This window comes from Rhinatrema bivittatum, chromosome 12 (genome assembly GCF_901001135.1).
Source record: "Rhinatrema bivittatum chromosome 12, aRhiBiv1.1, whole genome shotgun sequence".
Taxonomy (NCBI): Eukaryota; Metazoa; Chordata; class Amphibia; order Gymnophiona; family Rhinatrematidae; genus Rhinatrema; species Rhinatrema bivittatum.
This window is the reverse complement of record NC_042626.1, coordinates 59,184,216-59,207,776: the sequence shown is the minus strand read 5'-3', so window position 1 is coordinate 59,207,776 and position 23,561 is coordinate 59,184,216. Positions and strand designations below refer to the sequence as shown.

Sequence of the window (23,561 nt, the reverse complement as noted above, 5' to 3'; positions counted from 1 at the left end):
TTGCCACTGTCACTGCTGCCACGTGGCTATTGGGGAGGTGCCGATTGCTGCTACTGGCACTGAAGCCCGTCCTGCCGCCTCTGTGGTATTAAAAATTTGCAGCGCTTCCAATTTGGTGGCGCTGGGCCTGTCCCTAATCCATCCCCTCTTTCTGCCATTCAGGGTGAGCCTGGAGCAGATGAGTGAAGAAGATTATGCCTTAAATCTTCTGATCTGTGTCTGGGAGGGGGGGGGGGAGGGGAGAGCAACAGCACCAACAGTTCCTAGGCAAGGCCAAATCCATCCCTGGCCTTAGCCATTGCCCCTTAATGCAGAGAGGTGCACTTATTTAACTCGTGTTTTCTCATCACTGGAGTGGAGTACAGTTTTCAGGGCTAATGTTAGTCTACGGGTGGAAGCCAGGACCTGTAGTCAGGATTGTATGTGCAGAAAACATGCTCTTGCACATAAAGCATGTGTTGTTGGTTTAAAATATGGTTTATGAGCACAAAATATTTTTTGCACTGAAAGTAGTTTTGTGTACACAAATCATTTTATGCACAGAAAACATACTTCTGACTCATATTGGCTATAGCTGTGCATCCTCATTAAAGAATGGAGTTTGTTTCTCCAGTTCTGTTATGAGTTATTGGTATTTTATTTTGATTTATCATCTCATGTTTTGTTTATTTGCTAATTCATTTGCTTTTCCCGGAATCTTGTGGTGTCATGGAAAGCAAATGTAGGGAGCGTCATTTTCGAAGGCATTTACGCTGGGGAAAGCAGTCTGAGGGAGTCGGCCTTTTAGCCAACTGCCAGCTAGATGTGGGTAAAAGTAAGAGCAGAGGGCCTGCATTATCGTGCAGTTAGCATGAGCACTCCCGGGGATGGGAAGGGGGAGGGGGTTTGCACTTAGACACATTTGCATTCACAGTAGCAGGTGTAAATGAGAGAAACCATAGTAAATGTCTGCAGAAAAAGACCCAAGTGGTCCACCCAGTCCGCCCAGCAAGGTTTATATTTTTTTTTAGGGTAGTAACTGCTGTTCTGTGCAGGTTACCCCCATTCAGAAATGTGGCACCTAAAGTTTAGTAATAGATTACCCATTTCTTCATTTCCATCATTAAATCATGACCCCCTACTTCTATAGCTTTCTTTCCATCGGCAAAAGTTTGAGTCTTGTGTATCATGAATTCCTTTCAGGTTTTAGTCAGTATCCTTCCTTTCCTCTCTTCTCCTCCAGGGTACGCAAATCCAGATGGGACTGAAGGCCTCGGGGGGCAGTATGCTATTCTTAGTTGAAGGCCGATTTAATGTAGTAGTGAGTTTATTGCCTTCCTAACAACCAGGAATTAAGTAAACTCTTTTTTTTTTTTTTTTTTTTTTGGGAGGTCATTCCAAGATTTGAGATCTGCAAAGTGGAAAGTTCTGTTTCTGGAAGTCTGCAGTTTAACAAAGCTCACCGAAAGCTGCTCCAATAAAGCACTCTGCGAGGACTGGAGAGATCTAATGGGATTAGAAATCAATAGTTTTTCCTTTAAATACACCAGGTCTAGATTGTGAAGAGTTCTAAATACGAAGGTCAAGGACTTAGAGCACATGCAGGGAAACTGGGACAGTAAGCAAATCCACGGCTCTCGTGCTAAACTTTCGAAAGGGAAACTTTGAGAAAATGAGAAAAATAGTTAGAAAAAAACTGAAAGGAGCAGCTACAAAGGTAAAAAGTGTGCAAGAGGTGTGGACATTGTTAAAAAAAAAAAATACCATCCTAGAAGCACAGTCCAGATGAATTCCACACATTAAGAAAGGTGGAAGGAAGGCAAAATGATTACCGGCATGGTTAAAAGGGGAGGTGAAAGAAGCTATTTTAGCCGAAAGATCTTCATTCAAAAATTGGAAGAAGGATCCAACAGAAGAAAATAGGATAAAGCTTAAGTGTTGGCAAGTTAAATGTAAGCCACTGATAAGACAGGCTAAGAGAGAATTTGAAAAGAAGTTGGCCTTAGAGACAAAAACCCAAAGTAAAAACATTTTAAAATATATCAGAAGCAGAAAGCCTGTAAAGGGAGTCAGTTTGATTGTTAGATGATTGAGGGGTTAAATGGGCACTTAGAGAAGATAAGGCCATTGTGGAAAGATTAAATGATTTCTTTGCTTCAGTGTCTACTGAAGAGGATGTTGGGGAGATACCCATCTCGGAGAAGGTTTTCATGGGTAATGATTCAGATGGACTGAACCAAATCACGATGAACCTAGAAGATGTGGTAGGCCTGATTGACAAACTGAATAGTAAATCACCTGGACCAGATGGTATACACCCCAGAGTTCTGAAGGAACTAAAAAATGAAATTTCAGATCTATTAGTAAAAATTTGTAACTTATCATTAAAATCATCCATTGTACCTGAAGACTGGAGGGTGGCTAATGTAACCCCAATATTTAAAAAGGGCTTCAGGGGTGATCCAGGAAACTACAGACCAGTTAGCCTGACTTCAGTACCAGGAAATATAGTGGAAAGTGTTTTATACATCAAAATCACAGAACATATTGAAAGACATGGTTTAATGGATCAAAGTCAGCATGGCTTTTCCCAAGGCAAGTCTTGCCTCACAAATCTGCTTCACTTTTTTGAAGGAGATAATAAACATGTAAATAGCCCTGCTCATAACCAATATTTGTCACCCTCAGTTTTATCTCCTCTTATTACCCTCTCCTTTATTTACAGCCTAATTTTTTTTGTTCAGCCTCTTACACCCCTCTCTCATTTCCCTTCTCCCTCTACCTTTCCCCTCCCCCTGTTTCAACTTCAGTTTTATTGTAAAACCCGTTAAGCTGCATTTTTGTTACATGGAAACTGATGTGATGTTCCCATCGAATGTCGGTCTACAAAAACCATTAAATAAATAAATGTAGATAAAGGTGAACCGGTAGATATAATGTTTTTAGATTTTCAGAAGGCATTTGATAAAATTCCTCATGAGAGGCTTCTAGGAAAAGTAAAAGGTTATGGGATAGGTGGCGATGTCCTTTCATGGATTACGAACTGGCTAAAAAGACAGGAAACAGTGTAGGATTAAATGGTCAATTTTCTCAGTGGAAGGGAGTGGGCAGTGGAGTGCCTCAGGGATCTGTATTGGAACCCGTACTTTTCAATATATTTATAAAGGAATACAACGAGTGAGGTAATCAAATTTGCAGATGATACAAAATTATTCAGAGTAGTTAAATCTCAAGCAGATTGTGATAAATTGCAGGAAGACTTGTGAGACTGGAAAATTGGGCATCCAAATGGCAGATGAAATTTAATGTGGATAAGTGCAAGGTGATGCATATAGGGAAAAATAACCCATGCTGTAGTTACATGATGTAAGGTTCCATAATAGGAGCTACCACCCAAGAAAGAGATCTAGGCGTCATAGTGGATAACACATTGAAATAGTTGGTTCAGTGTGCTGCGGCAGTCAAAAAAGCAAACAGAATGTTGGGAATTAGTAGAAAGGGAATGGTGAATAAAACGGAAAATGTCATAATGCCTCTGTATCGCTCCATGGTGAGACCACACCTTGAATACTGTGTACAATTCTGGTCGCCGTACCTCAAAAAAGATATTTATTTATTTTATTTAATTTATTTAAGGCTTTTATATACCGACTTTCTTCATACAAATCAAATCAACTCTGTTTACATCGAACAAGCGGTTAATCGTAACCGTAACAATTCACAAGAGACATAGATTGAGGAAGCAAAAAAGTTACATTATAACAGGGGCGCAAAAACTGGGGATTGGAAATAAAGAGGGGAGAGCAGAGATGAGATAATTAACTTTATACAGAGGATGGTGTGGGAGGGGCCCACCACAATATAACATATATGAATACTTAGTGTTTGTTTAATCACAGTAGAGTTAGGAACAATTCTAATTCAAGCTGTTGGCTTAGGAACAGGGAAAGGCTCGGCAGAAAAGCCATGTCTTGAGTTTCTTTTTAAAAGTTATAAGACAGGTTTCCTGCCTGAGGTCCGGTGGCATGGTGTTCCAGATAGAGGGACCTATTGTTGAGAATGCCCGGTCTCTGATGTTTGATTGGTGCACTGCTTTGATTGGAGGGACGTGTAAGGATCCTTTGTAAGCTTCCCTTAAGGGTCTGGTCGTGGAGTGAAGTTTGAGAGGGTGTAGCACAGGGGTCAGGAACCTATGGCTCGGAAGCCAGATGTGGCTCATTTGATGGCTGCATCTGGCTCGCAGACAAATCTTTAATAAAAAAGTAAAAATCTAATAAAAACCCCCACCCTCCTGATGCCCCCCAAGACCTCCAAAATTAATTTACTACAACCCCCCCCCCGCCCCAAGACCTGCCAAAAGTCCCTGGTGGGCCAGCGGGGGTCCAGGAGCAGTCCGGGAGTGATCTCCTGGACTTGGGCTGTCGGCTGCCAGTAGTCAAAATGGCGCCAACGGCCCTTTGCCCTCACTATGTCACTGGGGTCGACCAATGGCGGCGGTAGCCCCTGTGACATAGTAAGGGCAAAGGGCCGTCGGCTGCCAGTAATCAAAATGGCATCGACGGCCCTTTGCCTTTTGAATAATAGAAGGACTAGGGGGGCACTCCATGAAGTTAGCATGCGGCACATTTAAAACTAATCTGAGAGAGTTCTTTTTCACTCAACGCACAATTAAACTCTGGAATTTGTTGCCAGAGGATGTGGTTAGTGCAGTTAGTATAGCTGTGTTTAAAAAAGGATTGGATAAGTTCTTGGAGGAGAAGTCCATTACCTGCTATTAAGTTCACTTAGAGAATAGTCACTGCCATTAGCATTGGTAACATGAAATAGACTTAGTTTTTGGGTACTTGCCAGGTTCTTATGGCCTGGATTGGCCACTGTTGGAAACAGGATGATGGGCTTGATGGATCCTTGGTCTGACCCAGTATGGCATGTTCTTATGTTCTCTCACTGTCAGAGCACCCTGTAATGTCAATATGGAGCGCCCCGAAATATGGGATTTGTAGGTGCTTTAGAGTAAGTTAATAGATATTGCCAGGCATGTGCTATGATATAAAACATAAATCTTTCACTCTTTGGGGCCAACAAAACCCACTTGGCTTTAGTCATTATGAGATGACATTGCTTGCTGTACTTATTAAACCACAAAATAAGAATCAGAATAAAATATTTTAATTATCCTAATTTTTCAACATGGAAACTGTTGTGTCTCACTCTTTTGAGGCAAGGGTCTTTCTCGCTCCTGCACTGCTTACCTTGCACCATCCATGGCCTCGTGCTGACAAATTATATCTTTGCTTTCTTAGAACTAGAGCAATTCAGATCGTCACAGGCTTCATGTTTAAAGGGGCAATTTTCAAACTGCCCACTTTGGTGCAAAGCAACAGGTGCAAATTGCCCGCAGCCTTAGAAACCTCAAACTTGGTGCAGAATGTTTCTGTGGTGGATGATGCGGTCATGGAACAAGATTTAGCAGCAAGGGTGTCATCAGGGCTGGGTTTTCTAATCAAATGACTTTCAACATTTTACGGTTTTGGGGCAACAGAAGTTTGCTTTCTGAACAAGTGCTGGTAGAAATTGGTAAATGTTTACATTGTTCTCTTTTAATATTATATAATTTTCTTGTTTCTTTCCAAAGCATTGGGTTACAAGTAGTTAATAAAATAGATAACAATGGTAATGTGAGGGCACTAAAAGGATTGCACTGTGCGCCCCTTTGCATTGTGCCTGAGTGTTTCCGACTTTTTCCTCTTGCAGATCTGTGCTAACCTGGACACATGGAAAATCATGTCCCCCAAGAACTACCAGAAGGAGCTCGAGACCAAAACCCATCTGCCCAAGAAGAATTTTGATTTGACTATGGAAAGACCCCAGGTACTCAGCAGGCCTCCAAAAAATTATTCCTGCTCAATAAAGAACGCAGAGAGTCACTGAACACTGTTAAATTAACCTGCTGTGTTGACAGAGTGGCTCCAGAGCATTGATGTGCGAGTTCAGAGAAATTGTTAGTCCAATTTTAAAAGGACCACGTGCCTAAAAACCGGGGGTTATGCGTGTGTCTGGGCCTTGCGTGCGCGCATTTAACAACGGCCCGAGGGTTACGCACGGAAGTGCCAGGCCCTGCAAAAAGGGGTGGGCTGGGGGGGAGGGGAGGGCAGGCCGGGACAGCACCATTAGCTGCTGTCCTGGGGAAGCGCACACTGGGAGTTTACGTCTGCTCCCGAGGAGCAGTAAGTATGCAAATAAAAAAATAATTGGGGCTAGCTAGGCTAGATTTCGGGGGTCAGGGTGGAGGCGGGAAAAGGGAGGAAGTTTAGGTAGGCGGGTAGGGAAGTTCCCTCCCAGTCCGCTCCTTAATTGGAGCAGACTGGGAGGGAACTGGGAAGAAGCCGCGCATAATTTAAAAAATCCCCCCATCCCGGACGGAGGAAGCCACCTGCCCATACATGTGCGTGCGGACATTAAAATCCGGCACCCATGTAAGCCCGGGAAACGTATTTTATAACATGCGGGTGCCAGGAACCGCGCGTACATGGACACGCACACGCACCTCTTAAAATTGACCCTTGAGATTGGTTTAGGGAAGCAGGTTTTGTGATAGTTTGTGGCTCTCGTTTTTAGCATTTTTTTGATCGGGGCTGAGAGCACTTTAGCAGTGATTCAGTCTGGCCATCTGTCCAAGGGTATGAGAACTTCCCTAAAAGACGAGAGTTCAGTTCCAGATTGGAGGGAAAGGTGGAGCATGGGCCTGGTACCTACTCTATTGCGAATGACCTTGATCTGATAAAGATGAGGTCATTTGAAATAGGATCAAACTTGAAAAGCTCTGGAAAACCCATGCATGATCCTGCATTATATTGGACTTCCCTTATGGAATCAAATGTAAAATGAGTGTGAATTAGTGAAGGTTCTTAGTTTGCTGCACACTTTGGAACTTGTTTGCTGGGGATGGTAGAGCTCATCAGGTGCTGCGATGAATTTGTGTATTACCCCTCGCCTCTAGCCTGAAGCCCCTCCAGCATTATACTGCACCCAAGGAACATGACTGAACTTCCTGCAGTTCCTGTACCCTTTTATAGGGCCTACTAGCTGGACTTTCTGTGACACGCACAGATGACATCACACTTTGCCTTGTATAAAGGAAGCTCGGAGCCCCCTTCCACTTTGCAAATGGTCTTTTGCTCATTCTGCAGTGTTAGTTGCTTCAGCTTGTTCCTGGTTTTGTTTCTATGTGTTCTTGCCCTGCCTTGTTCCAACCTTGTCTGTCCTGTTGTGTTTCTTCCCCTGCCGGATTTCTCGTTGCCCTGACCTCAGCCTGGATCTTGAAATCGCTTTGTATTCTGCCTGCTTCGACCTCAGCCTGGAACCTGAATCTGTTTTGCTCTCTGCCTGCTCTGACCTCAGCTCGGTCCCTGACCTTGCTTACTTCTATGTTTTTTCATATCCAGCCTGGAAAGTCTTTCCAGCCGCCAGAACCAGCAGGCTCAACCCAAGGGGGAGGCAGCTTGACAGGCAGAAGATCTAGTCTTATGGTGTATCAGCTGCCGCCTGTTTAAGGCCTATTGTGTGCTTACATAAGATAGGCTGTATAAACTTAATAATGGCCCAAGGATTCCTTGCCCCCACCTTGTGACAACCTGTTGCCGGGTTATCTAGATTCTGAAAAGGATCACGCAGTGGTACCTGAAACCTTTCCTTGCTCTCAATTGCATTTTTCTTAGGATCCCTTTGGCTGCAAACTTACGGAGATTATGAGAAAGATCCATGAGTTTCTAGATGACCCCAGCATCTCTTCAGAGTTTGGTACCCAGAGATATGAGCAGAACATTGTTCAGCTGGAAAAAGAAGGTAAGAATGAATTGTAGTGTCTGGCTTTAAGGCATCTATATCTACCCAGATCCATGAGTTATTTTTCTGTTTATCAGCATATGAAGAATACAGGGCCTTGATTCAGATATTTAGAGCTTGCATCAGCCCCTGGCACAGAGGAGATTTACACACAGGAGAAAACCCAGGACAATCCAGTTTCACTACTTTGGCCTTTCTGGGATGTAAATCCTCCTGTACGTTAGATATGCTGGACTCAGAAGATTTGAAGCTGTGATGCTTTTTATTGGACTAACATTGCTTTAGAACTGTACAGAAAAGACATCACCCTAGTTGAGTTCTGTGTTTATCTTTTCATAATCTTGTGGACATTCTGCCTATTAAAATTATTTGATTGGCAGAGTGATGTGAGTGTATGCTCAGTGGGGCAGGGTCCCTTCTCTGGAGTTCCTTGCCAGAAGAGCTTCAGAATGAGTCTCCCTCTACTGGAAGAATCTCCATTCTACTGAATCACACCTGAAAGGGAGATGCCGCAGGGAGCAGGAGCACCCACTCACTCTCTAGTCTTCACTGCCAGCCTGTGGATGAAATGCCTGCTATAGTTTGAAGAAGAGTATGGGGGGGGGAGGGAGTGTTGGGGAGAAACGGGGTTTCAGTTTGCTTCTCCCTGCCTCCTAACAATATTCCCGCTGGCACCTCTGAGTTTATAATATTTTTCCAGCCCTGATCTCCAGTGTCATGGCCGTTACTCTGTCACACTTTATTCTCTCGTTGCCACATCCAGGAGCAGTGACGTTCAACAGTAGGAAGCGGATCTGTGCTCTGCACCTCCGCAAATACAACGATGCATTATTCATCCACGACACAGTCCGCAGGATTGACGCCTTCAACTACCTGGATGAGTTCTACGTGCTGGAGAAGGCACACAAGACAGGGGGTGACCCCACAGAGGAGTTCCTTTTTCAAGTTTTTGCCGGTAAGCAGAAGCATTTCAGCCCCAGGCCAACCTTAATGATATTAAAACGCTCAGGAAATGAGTACAGTAAATAGAGCGGCCAACTTGAGTGTATGGTCTTAAGGGACATTTTTGGATTTGTCATGCATTGGACTGGATGAACACATTTACAGAACAATGTGGAAAAATGGGCTGCTTTATTTTTGTTACCATCAGTAATAAATGTGTGTTAAAAAAAAAAAAAGGGGGGGGTGTCAAACTAAAACACTCTCTCAAAAATATTATCAAAATAAACTTAGGACAAACACCAGGCAGGTATTTAACATCCTCCACAATGCACGGGTAAAGGGACTGACTGGGTTGCTGGTTTCGTTGGACACAGGAAAGGCATTGGACAGGGTGTCGTGGCAATTTATCAATACCAGGTCCTTCATCAATACCCAGGCCTGTATGCAAAACCATGAGCACATTTAGTAGTAAATGGATCTCTGGCTTCCCCCTTTTCCATCCCCCGAGGCAGCAGACGAGTTGCTGTTTGCTCTGGTAATAGAACCCCTTGCGATGGCCATAAGGTTGAACCCTGATATCAAAGGCATTAAAGCAGGAGGAAGAGAGCTCACAGCCTCAATGAATGCTGATGATCTCCTGCTGGTCCTTACAGATCCAAATGTCTCGGGGCCTGCTCTTTTGGAGCTTGTCTCTCAATTTGGAGTCCTTTCAGGGTACAAGCTGAGTTATGGCAAATCAGAAATCATGCAGCTGGGGCACAAGGCAAGGGTGCCCAGTTGGGATGCGGGAGGTGGATAAGGGAATAAAATACCTGGGTATATTTGTGCCTAGAGATCATAAGGAGCTCTATGCCAGGAATTATTTGCCTCTGTTAGCAAATATTTGGCAACATTGTAAAGATTGGGAGGATATCCCAGTAACCTGGGCAAGCCGACTGACTATACTTCCAATATTATCATACCTCTTCCGGCGCAGGTGTTCAAAGACGTGCCATAGCCAGGGGAGTGGGTTTATATGGAATTTTAAACTGGCAGGAATTAAGTTGAGTACACTCTGGCTGCCTAAAACACAAGTGGGAATGGCTTTGCCTAATTTTAGAGCATATTCTGGACAGCGTGATTGATGGGTCTCGAGCAGTGCCTCATAACCAAAGATCCCGGGTTGGTTGGCCTAACTCTACATCCATGTTTGCCAGCTTCTTCCCTCCTTAGCAACGAATTTGCAGGAGAAGCCCCATTATTGCTCACACCTTACAGGTATGGTGGCAGGTGACAAAGTATATGGGCAGTGAAGCTGAACAGCTTCTGCCCATAGAAATACCATATACAGAAACCCCAGTATTTCGCAGTGCACTTTCTCTCCCATCTTTAGGGGCTGGAGAGATAAGGGGCTGGATTTTGTGGAGCAGCTGTGGGATGAAGACTGGTTCTTAACTCACTAGGAGCTGGTGGAGGGTTTTGAACTGAAACATGAGTCGCCAGCTTCTCATTTGCAGATAAGGAGAGCTTTAGGCACCAAATTAGACCTACATACCCCTCTGCATCCGCTCAATAGAATGGGACGTTATATGTGTGCTCTGAATTTAGGTCCAAAGGGATAACAAATAAATATATATTGGGGTATTTTGCTACATAAACTTGGGACAGAAACTCCTGCCAATATCATTGACAAATGGAACGTAGACCCAGGCATGAAGCTGGATGCAAAAAAATGGAAGGGAGTTTGGTCAGCAACTCATTGGGTGTCTGTATGCTGCAGGCAGGCTGAACTGGCTATTAGGCCTCTCCACCGAACATACGAGCTGTTGGAGGGGTTGTGGCGAGCAGGGCACATATATTCATATGTGGTGGTACTGTCCAGGAATATCCTGTTTTTGGGGCGAAGTTAAACATGCAATGTCTAATCTTCTAAGTACCCCAATCAATATATGCCCGGCCCTGGCCCTATTGGGAATCTGGCAGAGGTCGCTTATTCTGATGGTACTTCGGCCGCTGGCAGGTCAACCAATCCTTGCTGCCAGATTCATAATAGCTAAGCAATGGAAATCGCACCCATCTATGGATTACTAGCATGTACAAATTAGAAACACAGTTGATATTGAAAAACTGCGCTATGACTTAGCAAGCAAGGGTTTTAAGTACGTCATTTTTGGGGACGATATTGTGACTATATTGGAGAGTCACATTAAATGGGGCACAGCGTGTAATCTGTTATGTACTTCCTAATCAAGTGAATATTTAAATATTGTACATTCAGACAAAGCATGACAAATAGTATTGTATTGTGTAGAACTGTTAGTTGGGACTTTATCATACTTTTTGTAAGATACTGATGCATAACAATATATTTTCATTGTATGCCTGAAAATTGTTAGCGATTTAAAAAAAAAAAAAAAAAAAAAAAAAAAAAAAAACCCCAAAAAAACTTAATAGCACTAATTCAGAAATGATTTCACTTTCTTCTATCAGTACCTCTGAGAGCTTGCCCCTGAGATATCAATCCTCATCCACCCAGCGAGCATGCGGAAAGCTATGTATGGATTCTCATGCTGCGTTGTGCACATCAGCATGAGCTCGTAAACAGGAGTCAAAACTGTCAGTAGGCATATCCCACAGTCCCAATTCTCACAGTTTGTAAAGCATGTCACAGTTACTTCATTGCTGAAAGCCAGTCCAAAGCTAAGAAAACTTAAAGGTGAATGTTAAAAACCCGTTGTGCTCATCAATCGGGGAATGCATAAATAAGTCGGGCTCGTGCTTGCCGGCCGTATTTTGAAAAGCACCCAGCTACGCGTGTAAATGCTGCGGCGCGCACGTCTCAAACGTTTCCAACAAGGGGCATGGGTCTGAGCATGGCATGGGCTGTTTTAGGGCCCGGCCAAAAGATGCACGCGGCGTGCACAGAGGTCAGAGGTCCGCCGCTGCGTAGCTTTACTTCTGCTATGGAGGACGTGTAAGTCAGAAAATAAAAGGATCGCACCATTTCTGAGGGGTTTAAAGGGTTTGGGGGTAACTCGGGGTGGTGACGGCTATCAAATCGGGTGGGGGGTGGGAGGGACCTAGCTGTTAACTGGACGAACTGGTAAACTGGGAATGGCATGGGTGCACGCCCCTTTTAAAATCCCGCTGGAGTTGATTTGGGCAGTGCAAAGCAATTAGCCCAATCTTGTTGGTTGATACCTAGCTGTGTTCTATGTTAAAAAAATTTAAAGAAATTGAAACGCAAAATCCCCCGACTTACACAGTAGAAGCGGGATTTGCGCGCCCACTCAAAATTTGGCACACGTGTGCATGCGGCCAGGCTATAATATAAAATAGCCTACATCCCTGGGTGCGGGCTGCTGCGCCCGCCCGCCGGTTTGAAAGCGACCATCTCAATGTTACACCCCTAACACCGGCCCGTGTTTCAGCGAACACCAAAAGTACTTAAGCTTTGGTGCCTTTTGGGTTCTGTAAAGGCTCAGGCCCTCCAGGTCACAGAATGATGCAAGTTCCAACATCCACACATGGAGACTGGCCTTGGAGGTGGTCTCTCCAGTGTGGTTTGATGTGCCTCCCCTTTTTTTGTACATTTATTACTGGTCGTGTTTGACTCTGATTACTGCAATTGATTGTCAGCAAGATTTGCTCTAAGTGGAGGGGTTGTAAAGGAGCACTACTAGCAGCAGGCCCCTTTGATGTGTCGGCATCCAGCAGAAGATAATTATCCGATGCCTCTTATGCACTCACTTCTGTGTTTTTCATTAGGGCGGCCAACTGGTTCCATTTTTTTGAAGACAGGTTGATCTGCACTTTCACCCCTTCGACATGCATGCACTTGTGGTTCTGATTTCCATAAGAAAATCTGCTGAAGTAATGGAATTAAAAGTCTTTAAAGTTTGTGTTCATGGAATCAGTTTGGCTTCCAACCACTGAAAATGAACTAATATGGATTGAAGTTGATTAGTTTTCTAATCAAAGGACATTGAGCTTCATTCACCCAATGTGAGGCCAAAAGGGAATGCAGTCCATGGTGAATAACTATTTGGGAAGATGGTGAATAAGATAAAATGCTGTTCAGGATAAATATAAAAGGCAAGCGGGTAGAAGAGTAAACGGAAAAAGGGTGACTCGGTCTAACTCCCATAAATTTCCATGGGAGAAAAAGAAAATAAAAAATACATTATTCTTCCCATTGGAAATCATGGGAGCTGCATGGACTTACCCTTGCTCTGAGCTGGAATAAATATATTAAGCGTATAAACCCTGGGGAGATGAATAAAAGATGTGTATTGAGTTGGATGAATAACCCCCCGGGGGTGGTGGTATAGGCAGAGAAGAACCTGGAGTACAGATTGCCTCTTCAAAAGTGGCTAAAAGTATACGTAGCCTGTGCACTTTGAGCCACTGGAAAAAAGTGATGCTTCTGTGGGAGTTCTTAGGGGGAAAGCAGCAGGGATCCATTTCATTCCTGTAATGCACATGTTTTGCTCTCCATCATTGCCTGCGTAAATAACAAGGGCAAAGTTAGCAGACACTTCTAGCACACCTCCGTTTCGCTGCTTTATTCTCAGAGAGAAACACAGACAGTTTCTTTTTGAAAATTGTCACAGTCTGTGTGTTAGTATGGAGCTAGGCAGCTTATTTCAGTACTGCCCCTGAAGAGTGTAGGTGGGCTGTGCCTCCCACATGCTCCAAATAGCTTTATTCAGGCCCTTCCGAGTAACTTTTTGAGCATTTCAAAACCCTTCAGATATCAGCCAAGCACATCCCTAGATATTCAGGAAAAATTGACTCTCTTGTCAGTATTCATCTAGTGAAGCCCAAACGCCTGAAGGTGACTTGAATCCACTGTTGACAGGCTGCTAAGGAAAATGTATGCTTTGTCCTTTTTCATATCATCAAACATCAAAAAGAAATGTAGGGCCTCAGCTGTGGGCACCGCTGGTGTTGTCAGTCGGGTTTGGCGTAAGTCTCTTTAACACGCTGTCTGTTCTGTCTCAGAAAACAAAGAGCCTCTTCTACTGAGTGCCACCAATGTGAAGCACGAGAACCCCAAGCTGAGCAAGCTGGAGGAAATCCTTCAAGAGCAGTTTGAAACATCCGCTGAATCCCGAGGGATTGTTTTTACAAAGACTCGGCAGTGCGCCCACTCGCTGCAGAAATGGGTTGAGAGCAATGAGATACTGCAAGCTATCGGCATTAAAGCCGCCGTCCTGACCGGAGCAGGATACAGCAATCAAACCAAGCACATGACTCAGGTACATGGGCCCCCCCCCCCCCATTTCTAAATATGGTTACCAGTGGCTTCATGTTATAAGAAATGGGCTAATCCGCTCCTCCGAGCACTGCATGCATGTACTTGTATCCTTAAGAAAAACAGGATGACAAGTCCAGGCATGCAGTAGGATAAAAGCAGGACTATACTAGCCTGTACTCTATGGCTTGTAGCCAGTTGTCAACCCTAGTTAAAGGTTTCTTGGAAACGTATACCTAGAAAATGTTGTCATTATTTTTTTTGTAATATCATTAAACTACTCATTATATGGACAATTTTGAAAGAGATCTAGGGTCCTAGATTCCAGAGTGAGGAAATTGCTTTGGGCAAGAGTAGCTAATTATAGCCAAATACTTTTACAACGTGGCTATATAATTAGAGAATGTAGCCAGATAAGTCAGAGGTTATCCGGCTAAACGAATATTTGGACACTTATCTGACTAAATTCTAGCTGGATAACTGGGGGTCTCTGAGTTAGCCGGATAAGTCCTCCTGTAGCCCTGTCATAAAGTTAGCTGGACAAACTGATCTGACTAGCTTCAGGTTAGCTGGCTATATGCAGCTGCACTGCTGAATGTATGGGCTGTAAGCTGGATACGTTTATCCACTACCCACACAGCAGCTGAAGATGGACCTCTCTGTATTTAGCTGCTTTGCAAGCACGGATTCGCCAGCTGCAACGATAACAAGCAAATTTTCCAAGAGCTGCAGAAGTAAAAAACCAGTGCATACAAGGGTGCGCTCTTCTATAAACCTCAACATGCACGTGCAAGGAAGGATACACGAGTACATTTGCATAGGTAAAGAAGGGGCATTCCGGGGCAGTGCCAGCATTTATACGAGTAAATGGCTATTTTATAAGCAATTCACAAATGTAAATTTGGCAGCTTCCTCGTGTATCTTTATGCCTGCTCTAGATTTGGAGTAAGTGATAGTAAATGACTTAAAAGTGGATTACTGTGTGGGTGAAATGGGGGGACTTCAGGCTGAAGAGGCAGGAGGGTCTGCATGAGCTGCAGATGGACTGGGCAAACTGGTAGACTAATTGGTAAAACTGGGAATTTCATTGCCCTGCACATGTTAGAAAGTCTCCCTACCTAACATGGAAAAAATGCAAGCACATTACGCAGGTAAAACTTCCATGCGTATATTGTTTAAAATTAGAGGTGGAAACATGCAAGTATAGCAGATGCGTGCTGCTTACCCAGAAAAATGCTAATTTATCTGGCTGAATCTTGAAAGTGGCCTTTATCTGGACAAATTCAGATATATTCAGCTAAGTAACAGCAAAGTCACAATTTATCCAGATAAATCTTAAAACACTACTTATTCAGCTGAGTCAAAGAACTGGACAAGGCCAAAAAGTGCTATTTATCCAGCTCTCTGACTTAGCTGAATAAGTGGCATTGTAACATTTATCTGGATCGTCCTGAATAACAAGTGTATACTGTAATTCAAGTGTTTTTCTTGTTGGTTCCAACATAAATAAAGCTGTGGCTATATGTATTGAACAGTTATATACTTATTGTGCCACACACCTTTTTGATCTGCCATATATCATATACGCGCAAGTTATAAAATACAGAAGTTGATTTTCTCGCATCCATATATACGCGTATATGGGCGTGCATGTTTAAAAGTTTTCCTCCCTGGGCCCAATACTGAAAGCCCATTTAGTGCTAGGTAGCCAGATCAGTAGGACCTCTCTAGCAGCTGCTGAATATACGGTTATGTTCAGCGGACCCTAGATGGCCAGAAAAGGCACATCCAGCTATCTGAATAACCAGATAAAATGTGGGCAGGCTGTGAGCAGATCAGGGCAGCACAACTTATCTGGTTAACTTAACTGGATAAGTAGAGATATTTGCTCTTCTCTGGATAAGTTATACCTGCCAAAGAGCTTGTTTAATGTAGCCAGATATAACATTCAGCTAAGTAGCGACTTGTATGGAGATATTAGCAATATAGCTGGGCCGCTGAATATGCCTTGTAATCCAGCCGGATAACTTTAAAAATTGGGCCCTCTATGTTGAAAAGTGACATTTTCTAGGTTTTAGAATTGCTTTTGCTAATATTCTTTCAGTTTTTGTTTAAGGGAATTGCCTTGTTTTGCAATGGCAAGCTAACTCCCTGCTAATTTTCCTGTTCCAAAGCTTGTTCTTCTCTCTGCAGCTTACTTACCTGCAGTAACCTACAAAGTTAAGCCTTTTCAGAAGAGCTGGTTCCCAGTTAGAATCCCACCCACCCACCCGCCTGCCAGTTCCTGCTTTTATTATTCAGTGGGCTGTTTTCAGATGTTTTTGCACTGGTAAATGTGCTTAATTGTGTAAAGACAAATTCTGACATTTGTTCCCCCACCTCTGTGTAGGTACAAATGTGCACGTTTGTGTCATTTCTCCCTTGTAAGGTTGATCTCACACCTAAACTATGTGGGTGCTTCAGTGCCTCAAAGATTCAAAGACAAAACTACCTGGGTACTTTCGCTTTATAAGCGCACAAAGTACCCGCCTGCTCTGCCTCCAGTTTCCCCCCCCATGGGACTTTAGTCAATATGTCTGTCTGCATAGGAAAAGTTAGACCTACTGCTTCCAGTTAATGTAGATGCACATTTTGCTTTAATTCTCTGACACTGCTTTTCATTGCTTCCCTATTCTTCCTACTGTGTGCACATGTGCTGCAGGGTCCTGATTTGTACAGTAAGAAGGACCTTATGGGGGGGGGGGGGGTCAGAGCTCCAGTCCAGGCCAAACAAGGTCACTGCAGCTTAAAGCTTGTAATGATGTGGGGGGGGGGGGGTGGATAGTCTCCGAGAGCTCTGCCCAGCTGTTTGTAATGAAGACTCCGCTTTTCGCTCTGCTCTCCGTTAGAACAACCAGCAGGACGTGATTCAGAAGTTCCGCAAGGGGGCACTCAACCTCCTGATCTCCACCAGCGTGGCAGAGGAGGGGCTGGATATCCCAGAATGCAACATCGTCGTGCGCTATGGACTGATGACCAATGAGATTGCTATGGTTCAGGTGCGGCTTTTGACCTTTAAAATTCCTTGATGCCAGTAAATATTGATGCAAATTGTCAGGGATCGATGGTAGAGCGAAATGATGGAATATAGCCAGTGGAAGGTTTCCAGCTGCCCTTGGCACCCCCACACTCCCGCCAGCTCCTGGGTAATACCAATGCAGATGATGTCTCCATCCTCTTCCTCTCAATCCCACTGCTGGCACCTGACAGCCTCTGCTGCTGCCGCCTCCTAGCAGAGCTCCACCTGACTCTCCCGCTTAGCTCCCGAGGGGGGGGGGGTTAATTTTGAAAGCCATTTCTGAGGATAAAACAGTGCTTTACCCATGGATGTGGGCTTTTAGGAATTAGCCCTGCCTGTGTGTGGATAAACTTACACAGGAAGAGACGCTACATGCATACCATCATCCGCAGTGGGATGAGGTGGGCTTGCATTTATTGACTTTGGAATATCCTAAAGAATGCATGTTTTGTTTTCTTTTTTGGGGGGGAGGGGAGAGAAACTACACATACAAATTAGCAGGTTTAAGTGTGTGGGGGTAGTTTCCTGAGAATTTTCAAAGGGAAAATGTATGCATACTCGAAATGAGTGCAGAATCCATGGGCTAGAAACCTTAGGCGGTAATTTGGTGAGTGCTTCCCCTTGGTGTAAAGTCTGCAGACACTTTTCACGTGCAGACTACACTGATTTTCAAAGGGAAAGTACCTGCCTGAATGGATTGTAGTGACAGGCACCGCTTTGTTAGCCCTGCTGAAAATAATAATCATAAAACTGCTTTCCCTTTGAAGATAAATCCCAGGAAAACGGTCTGTGCACATTTACACCTGTTTGTGTGTGTGTGTGTGTGTGTGTGTAGCTTTTCTGGAGAAAAATTCTGCGCAGACTTTTGAAAATGCAAAAGTCTGAGCATCATTCCAAACCCCACCCCCCATAAGAATGCCTCTGCACACTGCTGGTAAATGTGCACGCGTGTACCGCTGGTAAATGTGCATGCGTACAGACCTTAAGTGTGTACATTTTTACGCCTGGGGCACAAAAAAACCAAACACATTTCCAAGGGTAAAGCACTATTTTACTCATGGAAATGGCTTTTAAAATGTCCCTTTCCGTGTATACTGGGAAAGGCTGTGGAGGAGCTAGGTGGTGCAGCGGGGGAGGGCCTGCGGGACAGCTGCTGAGGAAGACAGATCCCACCGGCCTTTGCAGCTTGGCGCTGGCCCTGAGAAAAAACTGACATTGTCAGCCCAAGATTGGGCTTCGGGGCCTTCCCTGGTAGAAAGAAAAGATGACGCAGCCATTAATTAATAGCTATCCATTTTCTACAATTTCCCTGTGCAGGGGGAACTTAACCTCTCTTCCTAAGCCCCTGAGCACAGTACAGGGCTGAAAGTAAAAACGAAGCTTGAAGTAAAAGCGATAAACCAAACTGTGGTGAAAAGCAGCACTGGGGCAGCTGCCGATTTGTACACAGAACAGATGTGAAGACAAAGGGATCTAGGAACGCTAGAGGAGGACAAAAACTCCAGGGGGATACCATTATGGCAGTTACAAAATCACTGAGGGCTCAGTTTGCATAAACGTACTACACGCATATCCTGGTTTCACTTATACTTTTATACAAACTAAGCAGAGGCGTTACAGAGGGCAGGTTAAATTTATCCCCTTGATTTCTAGGTGGGGTAGGGAGAGAAAGGTGGCTAGTGTCAGTTATCAACCTCAGCAGCCTAACTTACAGGCCGATTCAGTAAACTGCACGGGAGAGCCGGCGCTCTGAGGCGAGCGCGCGCTCTCCCAACGCGCACCCAGGCCACTCTCCTGGGCGCACAATTCAGTTTGCAAATGAGGGCCCACGCTAATAAGAAGGCGCTAGGGACACTAGCGAGTCCCTAGCGCCTCCTTATTGGCGGAAATGGCGGCTGTCAGCGGGTTTTACAGCCGACGCTTAATTTTACCGGCGTCGGTTGTTGAACCCGCTGACAGCCACGGGCTCGGGACGCAGACACAGGCAAAACTGAGCATCCATTTTCTAACCCGTGGGCAGATTTTTTATTTTTTTTTATTTCTGGGTACAGAAAAAGTGTACAGAAAAGCAGTTTTTTCTGCTTTTCTGTACACTTTCCTGGTGCTGGCCGAAATTAACTCCTGCCTTTGGCAGGAGTTAATTTCTGAGAGTAAAATGTGCGGCTTGGCTGCACACTTTACTTTCTGTAAACATTGTGACATTGTGAGGGCAAAGGTAGCGCCAGCGCCATTTTGAATACTGGCAATACGGCCCGAGTGCAGGAGGTCGCTCCCGGACCCCCGCTGGACTTTTGGCAAGTCTTGTGGGGGTCAGGAGGCCCCCCCAAGCTGGCCAAAAGTCCCTGGGAGTCCAGCGGGGGTCTGGGAGCGATCTCCTGCACTTGGGCCGTATTGCCAATATTCAAAATGGCACCGGCGTTACCTTTGCCCTGTCACATGGTAAGGGCAAAGGGCCATCGGCGCCATTTTTTTTAGCGCAGCTGATGGCCTGGGAACGGGAGATCGCTGCCCGCGGCCCCCCTGGACCACCAGGTATGTGTAAAAAGTTTTGGGGGGGCTCGGGAGAGTGGGGGAGGCTAAGGGGGTAATTTTAAAGGGTCGGGTGGGGGTTTTTTTTATCGGGCCATCGGCGCCATTTATATTAGTGGCAGCCAAAATGGCGCCGATGGCCCGAGAGCGGGAGATCGCGCTGGGACCCCCCCCCACTGGACCACCAGGTAATTTAAAACATTTTGGGGGGGTTCGGGAGGGTGGGGGATTTGTTTTAAAGGGTCGGGGTGGGTTTAGGGGTTGTTTTGGTGTGCTGGTTTTCCCGCCCTCCCCCCTCCCCCGATTTACAATTTTTCACGATAAATCGGGGGAATTTCTATTGTATTGCGACTCTAACGATTTTTGACGATTTAAAAATTATCTGACGATTTTTTTAAATCATCAAAAAACGATTCACATCCCTAGGGGTAGATTTTAAAAAGCATTTACTCGAGCAAAACTGGTTTTTGCTCGAGTAAATACACTTTACTCAAGTAAGTGGGCTTTTCAAAATTGCTACAATATATGCCATTGAATTGTCCATAGGATTTACTCAAGTAAGTGCACTTTACTCGAGTAAATAGCTTTTGAAAATTGCTACGATAGTATGTCACATTTACATGCGAAACTCCTTTGAAAATGACCCCCTTAGTGTTTAGTGTTAGTTTAAGCTGAGATAGCTTTTGCTGTATTGCCTTCATGTATGTTGAGTGTCGATGTATTTTCAAATGATTTATCGATAGAAATGTAGAACTTTAGGTCGTCAGCGTATAAGTTGATTCCTTGTTTTGCTAGTAATTTACATAGAGGAAGCATATAAATGTTGAAGAGTGTGGCCGCGACTGCAGAGCCTTGTAGAGTGCCTGTATTAACTGAGAATGTGTCAGATACATGGTTGCCCAGTTTGACTTGGAATGTCCTATCAGCTAGGAAGGAGGAGAACCATTTGAGGACACTTCTGTCTATTCCAAATTTTTTCATCTGATAGCATAGCAGAGTGTGGTCAACCGTGTTGAATGCTGCCTTTAAATCTATTAGTGCCAAGATATAAGATTAATCATTTTCAAATCCCTGTAGCACAAGGTCCATTAAAATATGAGTAAAGTGCCTGTTGGGCAATCTTTTTCTGAATCCGAATTTGGTTTGGGTATAGAATATCATTGTCTAAGTGACTTTCCAATTGTGATAACACTGCTTTTTCTAAAAGAACATTATCTTTATCATTCAGCCAGGTTTCAGAAATGCATAAGATAGTTGAATTTAGATCTTCTAATAGATCATTTATCAGTGTTATTTTTTTTTGCCAGTGATTGAACATTCAATAGTAGGAGTGTAAACGTTAGGCAGGATGAGATTGTAGGAGAGTTATTAATCATTGTGGGGAAGATTTGCCCTGAGTTTCTATTTTGGTTCTTTTTTGTGTGTTTGCCCTGTCCAAGTATGGGTTCGATAAAGTTTGTGCTCCATTGTTAGGATGGTTTCAGTTAATAGAAGAGGTTATTGTGGTAAATGTATAGCAGTGCTCAGGAAGGGGCACACAAAGGGGCAAGCTTTTTTGTTGTGCTCCTTCATGCACGTGCCTGCTGGCGTGGCCGCAGGGGCCTTATTCACTCCGGTAGTGGTGGGTGAACAAAGGGGCGATTGGTGGGTGGGTGCGGCCAGCTGGTGCCAGAGTATTCTTTCCCTCACCTGTGGGGGGAGGGATTGCCCCCTCCCGCGGTTTCCCGCCAACGTGTCCGTGCTCCATTGATGTCAGGGCTCGGGGGTTGGTGAGCCAGCTGTCTTCTCCCTCTGGCATGGCCGCCCCAGTGGTGGTGGGCGGACAAAAGAACGGTCAGTGGGAAACATGTTTTCCATTGTCTTTTTGGGCACTTTCTTCCAGCTTGTTGGAGGGGAGGGAGTTTGTTTAGAAGTTTGATTAAAAATTTATGGTTGTTGCTGTCATCTTTGCTTGGAATCAGGTCAATACTGAGGGACTGCAGGTGGCACACTGGTTTATGTACAGTGTCAGTGAAACTTTCTCTGTCTCCACCTGCTGGCAGAGAAGCAAAACCCAGGGGTCTGGATTGATCTGTGCTACTACAGCAATGAAAATTAGCAGGTACAAACCACTTTTTCTTTAATAGCCAAGATGCCAGCAGGCTGGATTCTAAGGCAGAAAACCTCTGGGGTTGGTAAAGTTTTGAGGTTTACAGAATGCTGTGGTAGATCTGGACCCCCAAAATGATACAGCTACTCAGCCCACTGAGGGAAATAGCTTTGCAGCCTTGATGGCCCTCACAGGGTTAAGAATGATGTTGTTGGCATCAGCCTGCTGCCACCTTTGCAGCTTTTAATGCATTGTGCAGGCCGCACGCAAGGGCTTGGCCATGAGATGCACCTTGAGCTCCTGCTCCAGGTCCTGCCTGATCTTCCTAGGAAAGGGGTAAGAGGGGTGCAATAGCACTAACAGAGACTAAGGGCAGGACATTGCCTAATCCTTCACTGTGGAACAGGAATTCTGCCCCCTTCATGAGGTTCTGATGCACCTTAGTACTGTGAGGGATGTCAGTGAAGTAAGAGAGTCAAAGAACAATAGCTAAATATAGCACAGGATGACACTGCGCCTGGAAAGATCAGGCTTGTTCTGATTAACTCTCATTTATCCAGGCCAGGGGCCGAGCTCGTGCTGACAACAGTGTTTACTCTGTCTTGGCTAAATTGGGCAGCAAAGAGGTGCAGCGAGAGAAGATTAACGAGTCCCTGGAGGAGCTAATGAAGAAAGCCATTGAGGAGGTGCAGAGGATGCCAGAGGAGGAGTATCGGCAGAAGGTACCACTATGCCACAGGCACACTTATCCTATCACAGGCACTGAGAGGCATTGTGGGTGGGAAAAGAAGGGCACAGCTCAGTCATTTCAAAAGAGAAAAGAAAACTAAAATATTTCTGGTGCTGGCGGTTACCTGTGTCCCCCTCCCCCCAATACCATGTCCTGGGCACCACACCGGGATTTTCTGGATGGATAGATCCTACCCCCTCCACAACCCAGAAAGCAACTCTCATCGTCACACACAGCAGACCTTTTTTTTTTTTTTTTTTTTTTTTTTTTTTTTTTACTGATAACCAACTTGAATAAAGCAGGTATTTAGCAGAGAAAAAGAAAGTGATAATAAAACAGGGAAGTTGGCAAAGATGTGACAAAACACTGGAATGCAAAATATAAGCAATTACAGCACATTTAAGTCTCCTAAACATTAAACATGTAACTCCAAAAAATGTGTTGAGCAACTGGGCAGCAGTTGTACCTAAATAACAGGTGTTGGGTACCCAGAAGTTTAGCCTGAATCTCTGACTGTGCACACAAAAGAAAGTGAGCAAAATAACATCCGTGGCCTTTAGTGCTGCAGGTAAAATAAGTAGATGAACTCCTAAAGACTGGGGTAGATTTTCAAAGGGATACGCGCGCAACCCCCAAAAACCTACCCCTGCCTCCCCCTGCGCGCGCCGAGCCTATCTTGCATAGGCTCGGCGGCGCGCACAAGCCCCGGGACGCGCGTATGTCCAGGGGCTTGCAAAAAGGGGCGGGGCGTGGGTGGGGCGGGGCCTGAGCCTCCAGGCACAGAGACCATTTGCTGCTGTGCCTGGGATCGTGGGCCGGCCGTCGGCCAGCGCGCGTAACTTCTTCAACAAAGGTAAGGGGGGGTTCTAGGTAGGGCTAGGGGGAGGGGAAGGTGCGGGGGGGGCTGGAAGGAAACGGAGGCAGGCTGCACGGCTCGGCGCGCGCAAGTTGCACAATTGTGCACACCCTTGCGCACGCCGACCCTGGATTTTGTAACATGCGCGTGGCAGCGCGCGCATGTTACAAAATCGGGCGTAGATTTGTTCGCGCCGGGTTGCACGAACAAATCTGCGCCCGCACGCAAGTTTTAAAATCTGCCCCTCTGTGTGTTAGTCCCTGGCCGGTATTGTTTGTACAAGCTGGATGGTATGGT

The 23,561-nt window shown here is 45.0% G+C and overlaps 1 protein-coding gene across 1 annotated transcript in view; it reads left to right on the top strand.

The window, feature by feature from the left end:
• Window positions 1–23,561, top strand: part of DHX58 (DExH-box helicase 58) — a 48,359-nt gene that overhangs the window by 12,000 nt on the left and 12,798 nt on the right. Inside the window, exons 5-10 of the mRNA XM_029573245.1 lie at window positions 5,734–5,850; window positions 7,698–7,824; window positions 8,588–8,779; window positions 13,750–14,006; window positions 16,891–17,040; window positions 22,239–22,400. Coding sequence (XP_029429105.1) covers window positions 5,734–5,850; window positions 7,698–7,824; window positions 8,588–8,779; window positions 13,750–14,006; window positions 16,891–17,040; window positions 22,239–22,400 — 1,005 coding nt within the window. The remainder of the gene's footprint in view (window positions 1–5,733; window positions 5,851–7,697; window positions 7,825–8,587; window positions 8,780–13,749; window positions 14,007–16,890; window positions 17,041–22,238; window positions 22,401–23,561) is intronic.